The sequence below is a fragment of the Perna viridis genome, chromosome 2, assembly GCF_037379345.1.
Source record: "Perna viridis isolate PV_CMFRI_1.1 ecotype Kerala chromosome 2, ASM3737934v1, whole genome shotgun sequence".
NCBI classification, from domain to species: domain Eukaryota; kingdom Metazoa; phylum Mollusca; class Bivalvia; order Mytilida; family Mytilidae; genus Perna; species Perna viridis.
The window spans coordinates 67,056,250-67,070,326 of NC_142446.1; the positions used below are offsets into that span (position 1 = coordinate 67,056,250).

The window sequence follows — 14,077 nt, forward strand, 5'->3', positions numbered from 1 at the left end:
AGTAACGTTCTAAAATATTTAACTGCTGGTAATATTACATTTACAATAAACGTTTTACCTGAATATTTTAACTATAATATAATCGTATGTTAATGAATCATTTTTTGCTTATCTTAATAGAAGTAGTTAACCTTGTTCAGTTTAAAAAAAATAGTTAATCACATATGTTACCAGTAAACTAAGTGGAAAAGCCTCACTGCTAAAAGTAAAATTTGATAAATTAATCATCATCCTACTTTTTTTTATCTTTATTCATTATTTTGCATTTGTAGTTTGCTTATTTATTTGTATGTTTGTATGTTTTATTACCATGTTGTGTTTGGTTATTTCGTATATTGTAAGAGAAGTCCTTTTTGTGTTTACGACCTTGTGTGTACATTTATAACCTAATTATTTCTTTTTTTCTTGTTTTAATGATCATTTAACCGTGAAAAAGGGTCTCATCTTATATCGGTGATAGAGGTAATTAGTTGAAGTAAAATAAATGAATGGCGACACACAAAACCTTCAACTTTTACACCACAGTTGAAAGAAAGAAATATAAATTAATCACAACTACAATTGTCGATGATATCATGTTTGTTCCCTTAACCTATATAATATAGATCAAGGGAACTAAATGATGCATCATACTTTTTAATACACTTCTCCTAAATATCGACAAAACAACAGAGAAGCGTTAAAAGTGGCATAAGTTATGTTTTTTTAGCATGATTGATGTTTTTATGAGTGCATTAGATATAAATTAAGTTTAATAAGTGCGTACCGCTTAGACGATACACGTGTATCAAGTTTATGATTTTCGTATTGTACTTGATACCTAACCTTATCCCGACGCAGTCGGTTTAGTTTTGCTTTTTACCCTTTGACCTTGAAGACGCTCTTCCATGGAAACGCAATTCACCTGATCGCAATTCTTTTTCCCGATTGCCCAAATAGCATTTCCATCAGATAGGTGGCATACCCAGAGGACATATCGTGCACCTCTTCCTGTTGATCCTTTCCATTCTTCTTTTAACCAATGCCATAATTTGGCTCTGTCTTTGAATTAATATTCCGCTTATAGCAGATTTTTTATTTCGAAATTATTGTAGACTCGGTAATTTTGTCTCGTGTACCAAAACATGCCCCCATTAAAACTTTTGTATAAGAGAAAATGTATTGACCAAAAAAATTATTCTAAGAGAAAATACTTTTTATACTTTTGAAAGTTTTTTTTTCTGATCATGTCACAAGTTTCTTTTTTTTAATTTGATTTCAATAAAACAATATTGGCTATGAAAAGCTGAAGAAAGACCAGGGATTTTTGGTGCTAAAGAAGGTTAGCAGTTTATCCTACTTGTAGGACACTAGGCTTGATTTCGGTTGACCATAGCGTCCCACGGACGAAGACGAAGATCTTTTCGCAGACCGTTGTTGTTGATCATATAGGACTTAAACGAGCTAGTTTACATTACAATAAGTCACAAGAAGATCTAAAACTACTCTAACAATGTGATATGATCTTGCCCAAGTTCGGAGAATCTACCCTTATTCCTGAACTAATGTATACGTGTATTCATATGTCGTTCTTCTCTGACAATACGCTCAAACGGTGGAGGACATATCCTCTCTACTAAGACATATTTACTTACTTCTTTGGTTGAATCTTGAATCTACTTTGTGTCACTAGATCAATATGAAATATAAAGTTTGAAATATGCAAAAACAAAATTGTCCAGGGTACACGAAAGAAACACGAGATAACTATACAACGGCATAAAACATTTGATAAGACGAAAATAGTAGCTCATGCAGTTTACCATTTTTTTTTACCAAGGAAGTTGTAAAACTGATTTTGAATATTATTCAAGTAAGGTAAAGAACAGCCTTGTAATCTGTATCTTACAAAAATGAATTCAAATCGAAAAATATAGATTCTCCTTCAGGCTTGAATTTCCCGCCATTTTTCATTTCCGATTTTTCTACAGATTTCATGGGAGAAACCGATTCATTCTCCTCCAGTGCATCCCGGGATGACAAGATTTATTCATTCGAGATAGTTAAGTTTTAGATTTCAACCCACGAGCTACAGCATATGGGTTTAATCTAAAATTTAACTATCTCGAATGGAGAAATCTTGTAATTCCCGAGAGCATTTTAGGAGAATCTGTAGAAAATCGGTTTTGTGAAGCGGCGGAAATACGCTTGCAGAAATTTAGTCACTGACGGGTTGTTAAAAAGTCATTTTTAATCATCCACTTGGAGTGGAATAAAGTAAGTTCCACCTTCGAGCTTGTAAACGCCCATCAAATAACTAAAACCGGAAAAATATCAAAATATATAAAACAAAGTTCTAGACGTCATCAAGAATATTGTTACAGTAACAATGTTAATGCAAAAAAGGTAAAATATTTAAAATATATATGAATGGCAATATGTAATAATGTTACATCATGTTTCTGGTACATATTTCATTTTTCATTAGTTCAACTCAAATCCTGTTAAATGCATGCATGACCACAGCTGTTCGTGTTAATATATAAATAAAATATGTACATACATAAGAAAGGCACTTTTTTTCCTTAACCATTTAAACCATGTTTCTGCATTTACGAAGCAAATTCTTACTTGTACTGGCAGTTGTACTATACCTTCATTTATGCAGTACACAGACATTACGCAAAACGAAAGGATTATGCACGTGTGTGGAAGAAACAGTGTCGAACTTTACGGATCCGCTTATTATAGAAAACGCTGGTGATGGTTCCAATCGACTTTTTATTGGAGAACAAAAAGGCATTATTTACGTTCTAGATAAACATGGCAGCAGGAAACAGAATCCGTTCTTGGATATCTCAAATCAAATTGTAACTGGTGGTGAGCGAGGTTTTCTTGGGCTTGCCTTTCATCCTAAGTATGAGAGGAATAGAAGGTTTTTCGTGTACTACTCCAGCAAAGCCAAACCAAAGGATCCAACCTATGATCATGTCGCCAGATTGTGTGAATTTAAAACATCTTCCTCCAATCCTAATGAAGCGGACAAGTCCTCGGAAAAGTTGATTCTTGAACTTCAACAACCATATTCTAACCATAATGGTGGCCAGGTTTGTAGTAAACGTTAGCTAATTGTTTTTCTTTTGAATTGGGTGAAGTGTTTTGTTTAGTCACGTCTAGTTTAATACTTATGATAATATCTCTGTTAGCAAACATGCGATCGTCTCCTCCCTTACAGCGTAGCGACCAAATACCGTCCCCTTCCGTTACCTACCATCAATTTTTGTACATTAATGATTTTATTACATTCTGTGGGACGCCTTTTAATAAGCGTTCATCAGTGAAATTTTGATTAACCTTTTTCATTCTGCTTTCTTGTTAAAAACGAGGAAAAAACTAAGACCTTTTTTATTATTTCGGAAACTGATATATTTCGTTTATGGAATTTCTGACGAACTCTTTGTTTCTTTTCAATCAATGTAGCCCTAATTTTCATTTGTTTTTTCATATATATATATTAAATGTATTTGTCGTTAATTAATCGATTAATTTATGGGGATTTTTTTTTCTATTGGTATGTGAGACAATATATTAAATTCAATACTTACAAGTTTTAATGTAATGAAGCTATGAGCACGATGAGTTAAAATGACATTCCATTTATCAGAATTCGTTTCAACGATTTTTTTTCAGATTCATTCAGCGTTTTTTAGCAAAGAAATGTTAAAATGCAACCAGAATTAACATTACAGTATATACATATTTTCAAATCTCCAATCGGTTTATTAGGTTTAAATAACTTTGTCATCAAATGTCTTATTGAATGTACCACTTGATCACTAATACAAAAATAAATATTCTCAGGTTCGAGGAAATATTGCGGACGTGTTATGATATAATTACAATCTGCTATGAGAATCACCACAAATTATCTGTGTCAGAAAAAAACAGTGTCCCCTTTTCTTTGTTTCTTTTGAGAAATTTCAATATCGTAAATTTGAAATTATTTTTGACGTTAAGATGAATTATGTTTTTAGATATGTCTCTGTGAAATTCTGTTTTTAAAAGTTGTTTCTGATTTTGGACGTTGGAGGAATACTGTCTGATTATGATTATTATTCGAAATACCGGCGTCCATGCGTGCCTGCTTGTGTGTGTACGTCCGTCCCAACGTTGATGATCCAACTCCTCAGAGACCCCTGAATGGGTTTTGTTCAAACATTGTAGGGTCGTTAGCCACTTTAATTAGTAGATCATGTTCAACAGACATTTCAATTCGACAAAAGTTACGGGAGTTTTGGAACCTTGTTGAATTTTTACATTGTTCACTATAGGAACATTTTGTTGACGCAACTCCACTGAGACCGCTAAATGGATCTTGTTCAAACTTTGTTGGGTTGTAAGTCACCATATGTAGCAAGTTTTAGGGGAGTTATGGGACTTTGTTGGTTTTTTACATGTTACATTTTAGGAACACATTATGGCCGCAACTCTTGAGAAACTAACTGTTCAATGGATTCTGTTCAAATTTCGTAGGATTAATAGTCACCATATGCATTTGATCATGTTTTAAATTGTACAGGAGTTATGAGGCTTTTGCACTTTTTCTTTTTTGCGGCGGCGGCGTCGGGGAATACGACTACACGTAGAAATCTTTTTTTTTTTCTATGAAGTGTTTTCTCCTATTTTATTTTAGTTTTGAGTTGAGATGTGTTGATTTAATGGATCGAATAAAAATGAATATCAAAGGTTTAAAGTTACGTTAATAACCAACGATGTGCATATGAATTATTTCGTGAAATGTATCAAAGACATCTGATATTTACTCCGTTGCAATACAAAATATTTCACTTATTGTGCGCATGGTGAAAGTTAAAGGACCGAGAGCAGTACAAATCGTTATTAAAATGTACAAGTATATTGTACTTTTCAACGATATTCAAAATTATTTAGTTCATTTTTCTTGTTTTGTTTGTATTCTTGTTTTCAGGGGAGTGAGTAGTTTTGTTTTTGTTTTGTTTTGTTTTCTGGTTTTTTTCTGGGGGAGGGGGTTATGGGGTAATTTTTTTAAATTGCTAGTGCTTAAGTTTTTTTTTTTTATGTTTTCTAATATGTAACTAATTTCATTAGAATCGCAACATTGTGTATGTATATTGTCCTTTTTTATCTGTTTTTACGTTCTTGTCATGGATTTTGACGTATTTGAATTGTCCCTTTTTCACACTTCGGTATGTTTTATATATTTTAACTTGTTTCCATCAAGTACGTGAGTTAAGATTTTCACTTTTAAGTGTATCAATTACTACCCCTACTTTTCTTTCCATTCATTTAAATGTCAATTAATTGGTTCCCATGTGCAGATGGATACGCCATAACGATACACCAGCTCTTGATAATGATCATAAAACCTATGTAGTGATGGCTGTAATCTTGTAGCAACAAAACCCATTTTCAGAACCCTAATTGTAAAAAGAAACAGTACAAATAATCTGTTCTGGACGACGTGTAAGTTGTGATATAAAGAGGCTTGGTTGTAGATTTTGCAGACCCAGATATGAAGCGTTGTTTCAATGGCAAATGGTACATCCATGCAATTTTTACATTATTTAGCCATTTGTTATTTACTTCACTGCGCTGGTCATGTCACTGGTACTGTCGGGAATGGATAGTGATATTGTGATTTAAATGGGGAAAAATAATAACATTTATTTTAATTTAGTAGTTACTTAAATATTACATTTACAAATTACTTTCTTAATTTTCAAACAGCTAATGTATCAAAGGATTCTAAGTATAAGATGTTGGTGACAGGTATATATAATCCGCAATTTATCAAGTAAAGAATCGAAAAAATTTAGTTCAAATGTTTCTGTTTAAAAAGAATTGCAGATGTTCCCATGAATGACCAGTCCGTGGTAAACAATTACGATTCCCGCTTTTGTAACTTCGTTTTCTTTCCGAATCATGAATCCTCTAATTTGTTCATTTCAATATAGCATAAAAATAGTGATTCGATCAAATACTCGATGCATTAATCTGAAATAAATACGAGAATTTTGCAATTCGCATGTCAATGAATACAAAAATACAAATTATGTTAAAAATGCAAAATTCGATATGGTGTACATGTGGTTCAAGGAGTTATCTCTCATATGCAGCATAAGAATCAAATACATAGAAAAATCACTCTATGTAAAACATGTTTCTATATATTTTGTACACGTCAGCACAATAATATTACCACAGAAAAAAAATAAACTTAATCGTCCTAAATGATACGAACCGATAAGTTATACTATTAGAATTACCGACCGCTTAGCCCTTGATTAAATAGCGACCTTGTTGCACTTAAATATTTTGATGTATACACTGGTAGTATATAGAATGTTAATGTTTATAATAGTGTATGGGGAATAATGATATGAAACATGACATTTTCTTTCTTTATCTAAGTGATAACATGTTTCTTTAATTAACCTGTCAAAAAGATATAAAGTGCAAGCTTTGTTTTATTTTTTATAACTTAGATTCTGTAATTGACTTTCAGTTTACTTTATGTCATAAGAAATATACACATTATACTTAATCGAAATGAATGATTCCCCCTAGTGTGAATAGCGTTTGAAACGTGTTGCGGAGCTACATTATCGTTGATAGATTATTACCGGATTAAATTCACGTGCAATATGACGGGTGCCGCAAGCGAAGCAGGACATGATTACCCTTCCGCAGCACCTGCTGTGACTCCGGTTTTTTGTGCGAGTTCATAATGCTTATGTTTGATCTTTATAATTCTGCTCACTACATTCTGTACGTAAATCGTTTATGTTTCATTCATTTAAGTTGTGGACTTTTTTAAACGATTTTGACGTATCTGAATCATCTCACTGCTGATGTTTCGGTATTTACAATACAAAAAAAGTCCGAGACTAAAACTATGTAATGAAACTTACCTTAGTTTATTCATTAAGCTGTATCATTTCCGGAAAAGAAACTAATGCGCTAAAAATAGACTCCGGGATTCCATTGTTGTCAAGCAAGCTTAAGTGTAAAGACAGAATGGCAAATACTGTCATCTTTGTTGTTGAAGCTTTAAAATTGAAGATTGTTTTGTAGATGAGATATATATATTTAAAACTAAATGACTGAGACTAAATGACTGAGTAGAAAAGGAATTCAGAAGTCAGCTAGATATTGTTAAGTTCGGATAAGATGTTTTGGAAGAATGTCTAAAATATTCAATTTTTAAAACAAATTTGTTATTGCATTGATGAACATTATATATTGCAGAGTATTGCGTTGCTTTCACAGGCTCATTAAATGTTTTATCATCATGGGTTAATTATAACATTAATCAATAAAAATGCAATAATCCGATATAAAACAAACCATATGAATAAATTAAAGAAACGCTCTGATCCAGAACACGTGAGCATTCTCTACTTCCATGGTATTGATATTTTTTTATACTGGAAGCAAGCATTATCACTAATTGGCTTTCATAAATTAAATCATAAATTAAAACTTGTCAATCTTCTTCTCTTTTTCTTTTCTACATTTTACACCCTTCTGAAATCGCCCCAAACATTTTATTTTATGTTCGAGATTATGGGACCGAAAGAGGAAAACATCTTTTTAAATACACTTTAGCATAATGTTTGAGTGTTTAATTACCTACATACCTGGCAGATACAATTATGTATAATATGCTGTGTTTGATATTTTTGAATTCATACAAAAACAGTGCAAGAAATGGTATCAAAATCAAATAATTGTACTTCATTTCACAAAGTTTCAGTTGAGCTTTGCTTTTTTGTTAACAAAATGTTCTATAACTTTTGGTGATGAATGAGTACGTTTAAAGCAAAAACTGACCATTACTTTCGTTTCCTTTATCATATTTTAGCTTCTGTTCGGAGACGATGGTTATTTATACGTTTTCACAGGAGATGGTGGGTCTGCCGGTGATCCTCTGGGCAACGCTCAATATACGCAAGTTTTTGAATCAAATTATAATGATTTAATTTTCTTTAAGAAAATGAATAAGAACATTGGATTTAAATTGTCATTGCAGTCCTTTGAAATGAAAAAAAAGTTGTTCAATCTAGTATTGGCTATTATATCCTTTCATTCAACCTGGATAGGAAAGCCAAAAAAAAAAAAAAAAACAAGTCAACCTCAGGAAAAAGAGTAAGTGCCTTGTACTTGATGGGGTCGAACAAGCAATGTTTCAGACCCCATCTTCAATTTATTCTAGAAATAAATTCAAGTTTGTAAAGTTCCTTTATGGTATGTGAGATGGTCTTTGTCTGTTGGCATTAACCAACTTTATTTTGTCTAGGCCTTCTCTCATTTGAATAGTCGGTATATCTCCTTCTTTCTTGGACCTCAATGATGTGAACATACGCTTACTGTGTGTGGTCCTGACATTGTTGCTTCATAAAGTGACTTTATTTTCTCTATACATTAACCCAGTACTATATTTCTTTAATTTACCTTCGCTTTTAGCATAGAAACCAGTGAATCTTTATTTCAGTTTTCAGTTCCATCTTATTACTTCAAAGAACAAAAGAACAAAATCGTAGAATAAGGATGTCGATGCAATTAAACTTTGTACTCGACTGAAATTAATCTACAACTACTTCTTTAGTCTATTTGCATTCTTTATTGTTCGTTTTTTGACAGTTTTATTTTCATGATTATGGCCACAGAGAAGTCAAGTAAGCAAACAAACATAAAAAGTCTATCTGAATATCGAAGAAAGTAACAAAACGGATTACAGTAAAATCTTGCTATTTTCAACAAGCACCCACCGAAAAGCTTAACGTACATCCTTTCACGCGGTAAATATGACATTTTAATTTCGACCCTTTGTTTATTTACGGCAGATTATTTGAAATCTTAATCATTCTGTTTTCAAAATGTCCATTTTACAGGTCATCATTACTCGGAAAAGTTCTTAGGATAGACATAGATAAACGTACCACCTCAATGCGGTACGGAGTCCCAAAAAGCAATCCCTTTATAAGAAATAAGAAATTCAGACCCGAAATTTACGCATACGGACTAAGAAATCCTTGGCGATGTGGAAAACATCCTGGAGCATTGTACAAAGGTAGTATTGTATCAAAGACTTCGTATAATTATTGTTAATAGAAAAAGCAGAGGACGCTTACCCTACAAGTGCATCTCGTTCTTGCTCCCAGCTTTTGTCCCTTGGTTACATTCTTTTGATTTCCGCTAAAATCTTGGTTCTATTGTAAGCTCTTTTACCCAGCTATACCAACTTTTAGAAGCCATAGTGAAATGTATAAAAAGGGGCATAAAGTTGAAAATACTAATTTTAAGGGCCTTATAATAGTTCTGTAAAATATAATAATAATATATTTCTGTTTCAATCTTAAGAAAATGTAGATATCAATATTTAAATTGGAACACTTAATATCAGTTATATTTTTAAGGTAGATCCTACCTTGAATTTGTCAGTTTGCAACGTAAAATTTGCATTTTGATAGAATTTTAAATTCCTGCAGAAAAAGATTTAAGGTGATAAATCATAATGCCGAACTTTCAAACGCAGTACTGACAAACATTCGATCCTTTAGGCCAAGTTACAGATGTTGGCATTAAATACATGCCTGACAGATTCGCAATAAAAATACTTAATTTACTCTGTCCGAATTTCTGAAGTACGGATGTTTTTTTAATGCATGGCAATTGTTAATATGTGGTAATTTGGGTTGACGGATACATTTATGCGCACTAAGACATCAAAGATTGTTTGTTTTATCAGTCAAATTTTTATTTAAATATTAAGGCAGATCATCGAAGAAAGGATGGATACTCTGTGGAGATGTTGGACAAGATAAACAAGAAGAAATTGATTTTATTCGCTCTGGGGCCAATTATGGTTGGAATGCTAGAGAGGGACCAGAATGTTATAACGAAACTTTGTGCGGAAAAATTGGTAAATTAAACTTACAACTTAATAAAGCATATGAGAACGTGAGGGAGGGAGTTTTCCAAAAAGGGAGTGAAGTAGGTTATTTTTGGTAATGCTAATTAATTACTTTTTTCTTGGCTGATTCTCGATTTTTTAACCGATATGTTTAACATAACCGTCACCAAGTAAACCAAGTAAATATTCAACAATGACCAGTTTGAAGCCTGTATGACATTTTATTCCATCGGGGATGAATCACCACCACGAGTTTGTAATTACATTTTGCAGGTAATACTACAGGGCCTATATTCTCATATACACACGATGTTGGGAGCTCTGTAATAGGAGGACAGTTCTATAGAGGATGTCAAAATCCACGACTAAGGAAGTTTTACATATTTGGAGATTTTGTAAGCGGGTGAGTTCATGAGTATAATACATTAGATTCGCCACATGCACTAAAAAGATGTTCCAACAGTGTTTTGTATTTCACTTTTCATGCCTATACACGATTAAGTGAGAATAGCATGAAACCATTAACAAAATAGCTCAAATTATCTTTTGATACAATATTGCAATTTGATTGGTGCAACTGATGAACTCATTGTGGCATTGACTAGTCGTTTCAGCGAATATGGTTCGTTAAAAAATTTAAAACAAAAATTCATTCGCGTGTAAATGTTACAAATGTCGGTATACATTAGACCCAAATACATAAGATCGATGCTCTTAGATAACAAAATAATATTTTTTCCGACAAACTTGACAATCAGTCGATATGAATATACAGAAAAGCAACAATCAAATATGTAATTCAATTAGAGAAACTATCATTTCAAACATTAAGACTAACGTATAACACATTTTTAATTACAAATTAATACTATTAGAGAAACACACTTTTGGAATTCCAAAACGAAAGAAATAAGGAAAAAACAACAGAATTCGTAAAACTGTTTTACCATTGATACTGTAGAAAATTGTTCGTATCGATGCCTACAAGAACGTTAGAGGTGTGGCGTGCATGGGAGTTGAGAATATGTAATAAATGTAGAAAACCGTTCACCAATGATTTCGAGCATTCATTTACTTCATTTGGATTGGATGAATATGGTATGTGATTTTTTTGTAAAAAGAATATCAAATCTGATGTAAAAGAATTATAGAAAAGATTTATAGATATAGAAAAAAGTTTTTTCTCTTAATCTGTCGTGACATTTTAAGTAACAGTCGATATAAAAGTCATTAGATTGTTGGTTTACAATGGGAAATCAAAGTCATCAAGTTCATTTATAATATGGTTCTTCTTAACGTTCCTTCATTGTCTATTTCAAGATGGCGGATACAGAGCAAGCCTATGTAAATACTGATATGAAAATTAATTGGAAAGAATGAATAACAAAATATGATTACGAGCGATAAAGAACGCACAAGTTTAAATTTCAAGTGTTCTTGGCACGAGTAATCATTTTTTGGTTATTCATGATAACCAATTGTTTAGCCTATTTATCATAGATTTTCTTCCAAATTTTTCAACATGAATTTTATATTGTTGTGATCGACGGATTGATATTCGTTTTGTGACGTTTTGGCGAGAGAAAGTCTAAGGGCGAAATTACCAAATTTATTTAACATTGCCAATTATCGACATTTATTTCACAAAAAAAACATTCGATAAACCACTGCTATCTATATATAAAAACATCTCTTAATACTACATTTTTAGTTATCAGTGAAATAATAACACTTTTTTACAAACAATAGACTAGTAGGAGCGAAGTGTACTTTAAAATCGCTTTTTTTTTCTTAAAGGGGAAATGTATGTAACATCATTTGGTAGTCCAGGAAAACTTTACAGAATTGTAGATCCATTTAGGTGAGACTAATATCTTTCCATTTGAATGTTCAATGCATGTTCCATATCCAACCATTTACACCTAATAATCCTAGTACTTACGAACTGCATTTGAACTACACTGAATTACCCTGGGTTTGTACGTGTGATTGGTGGCAATTTCAACAAACAAAATTAGTAGGGCAATTCCAGCTAAAGGCGAGCTGTTACAATGTCACTTCATAAAATATTGAATATTGCTTTTTATAAATGTGACTTTGAACAAACATGTATATAAGATTTTGTCTTGATTATGTTTGGACAATGTGGCTACTTTGAATGAAAGATCAAAAGATTGTAACTTCTACTAGGATTTATGACCGGCAAATTATATTCCAATTCGTTGCAATTCGAATACAGTTTGAAATTGTTATGTTATGGATTTCATGTGATTACATTAAGTGGTATTATACAGGTACATTGCCTGAATTAGGTATACTTCCATTTGATGTGGTATGGGGCAAGGTAGATAGGGAGGTAGGGAATTGGTATTAATAAGGCACACATGAATGATCAACACATTTTTACATTTATTATCAATGTAAATATTAATAAAACAATTCATTAATCCGTGCTTAATATGTTGTAGGCATGTGCAATGTCTATAAAAGCGATAAACGTAAAGTTCAAAATTCTTAAATTCTCATTCTTAACCTTACGAGCAGCTCCAGTTATATCATTTTAAGTGTAAAAGTTCAAAAATATAAGTCCGGAAATATAACAGTTCTTCAGGGTGGTCCTGATAAGTGTCAATTTCTTATTTTGTTTTCTTGCTGCGAAACCTCCCCGATCCTGTTGACTACCGAGCTCTATACAGTTTGTTTGATATTTCACAGGGAACCATATCAAGAATGTAACTTTCACGTACATATTCGTTGATATTGAGCTCACCCTTTGCTTGCTATAACATATTTGGGCGATGTTGGAAACAAAAAGGAAATGAGACATGGGAATTGGGATTAGCGAATGGGAGAATGACCTGTAGAATAAGTCATTATGGTTTCCGATGTTGGTCAAATGTTTGGTGCAATGTTATCTGTGTTGGCCGGATGCGCGGTAGCATTTAATATTGTGTATTGAAAACAAAGAATGTATCGTTAAAGATAAATAATATTTCATATAACTGTGCTAGAAAACTAACAAGGTTTTTAATTAATTTGACTAATTATTACATATTTATTTTTTATCTGGTTTTTTTTTTTTTTTTTTTTGCTGAATTTATTGTGAAGCGCGTATGTCGCAATAGAATGAATTTTTGGAACAGTAAAACTTTTCATACGAACCCTGTCTAAATCAGACACTGAACCTGTGTAAACTGAACACCTACCATACCAAACAGAACCTATGGTTCATATAGGTTTTATACTGGTTTCATTTTATCTTATTACATTTAGGTCTAAAGTCAGATCTGTAGTAAAATGCAGAGCCAGGATACTGAAAATGTTGCTACGAAAAAATAAAAGACCAGCGTAAGAATTACTTCTCAGGTAAAAGCAACTTGATATTTCAATATATAATTTTAAATTTAAGACCCATTTATTTCAAGTCACAGAAACTAATTATTTTGTACAATATCTATGTTTAATATCCCTAGACAACTACCAAAAGCATTATAATCTTAATAAAAGAAAGTTTATAACTTTTTTGATGATTTGAATTATGAAGTAGTACCCTAATAACAATGAGTCGTCATTGCAACCAACGAGCAAAGAAACCGCTAGCATCAAGTTTATGGAATATATCTCCACACTTCATTAGGGTTCTATGATCTAGTCTGGCTTTGTTGACATTGAGAATTCAAAATAATGTTTAATTCGATATTGCAAAAATTGAAAAAGAAAATAAACATACATGTATATATGCGTGATTGGAGCAACTGTCTGAAACCAAATTTTGGTGCAAACCAAATTTATCTGTTTACGTAATAATTATATTTTTATTCTGTTTCAGAAAGATGTGAATCTGTGAATGTTATAACAGTAATGGTTTCTAATGAACATTAAATATCAATAGGCTAATTAATTGGAAAGACTGAATAACCAAAATATCACGAGTGCTGAAGAACGCCTAGATTTAACGAGTGTGCGGAACTTCTTCCACGCACGAATTAAATCCTCAAGCGTTCTTGGCACGAGTGATCATATTTGGGTTATTCACGATAACTAATTGATTATCCTATTTATTACATAGATTGTTTTCATAATTTATCGATATTTTCAACATGGATTATACATTCTGTGAATGGCGGATTGATATGTCAGTTG

At 32.2% G+C, this 14,077-nt stretch overlaps 1 protein-coding gene and 1 long non-coding RNA gene across 3 annotated transcripts; one reads left to right on the top strand and one right to left on the bottom strand.

Moving 5' to 3' along the window:
* The first annotated feature begins 2,523 nt into the window (after positions 1-2,523).
* LOC148626586 (HHIP-like protein 1) lies at positions 2,524-14,002 on the top strand. 2 transcript variants are annotated; one of them, XM_088570713.1, is made up of 9 exons: positions 2,524-3,086; positions 7,883-7,968; positions 8,913-9,091; positions 9,794-9,943; positions 10,208-10,337; positions 10,896-11,032; positions 11,732-11,795; positions 13,208-13,300; positions 13,764-14,002. In XM_088570713.1, the coding sequence occupies exons 1-8, from the start codon at positions 2,580-2,582 to the stop codon at positions 13,284-13,286; spliced, it is 1,332 nt and encodes a 443-aa protein (XP_088426839.1). In that variant the 5' UTR covers positions 2,524-2,579; the 3' UTR covers positions 13,287-13,300; positions 13,764-14,002. The 2 variants fall into 2 exon arrangements, with proteins under 2 accessions (XP_088426839.1, XP_088426840.1); XM_088570714.1 differs by having other exon boundaries at positions 13,768-14,002.
* On the bottom strand, positions 5,750-8,528 carry LOC148626587 (uncharacterized). The gene is made up of 3 exons (XR_015920119.1): positions 8,473-8,528; positions 6,930-7,066; positions 5,750-6,012 (listed from the first exon to the last, which is right to left on the bottom strand). It is a non-coding gene; the product is annotated as an uncharacterized LOC148626587 (long non-coding RNA).
* Positions 14,003-14,077: the final 75 nt, after the last annotated feature.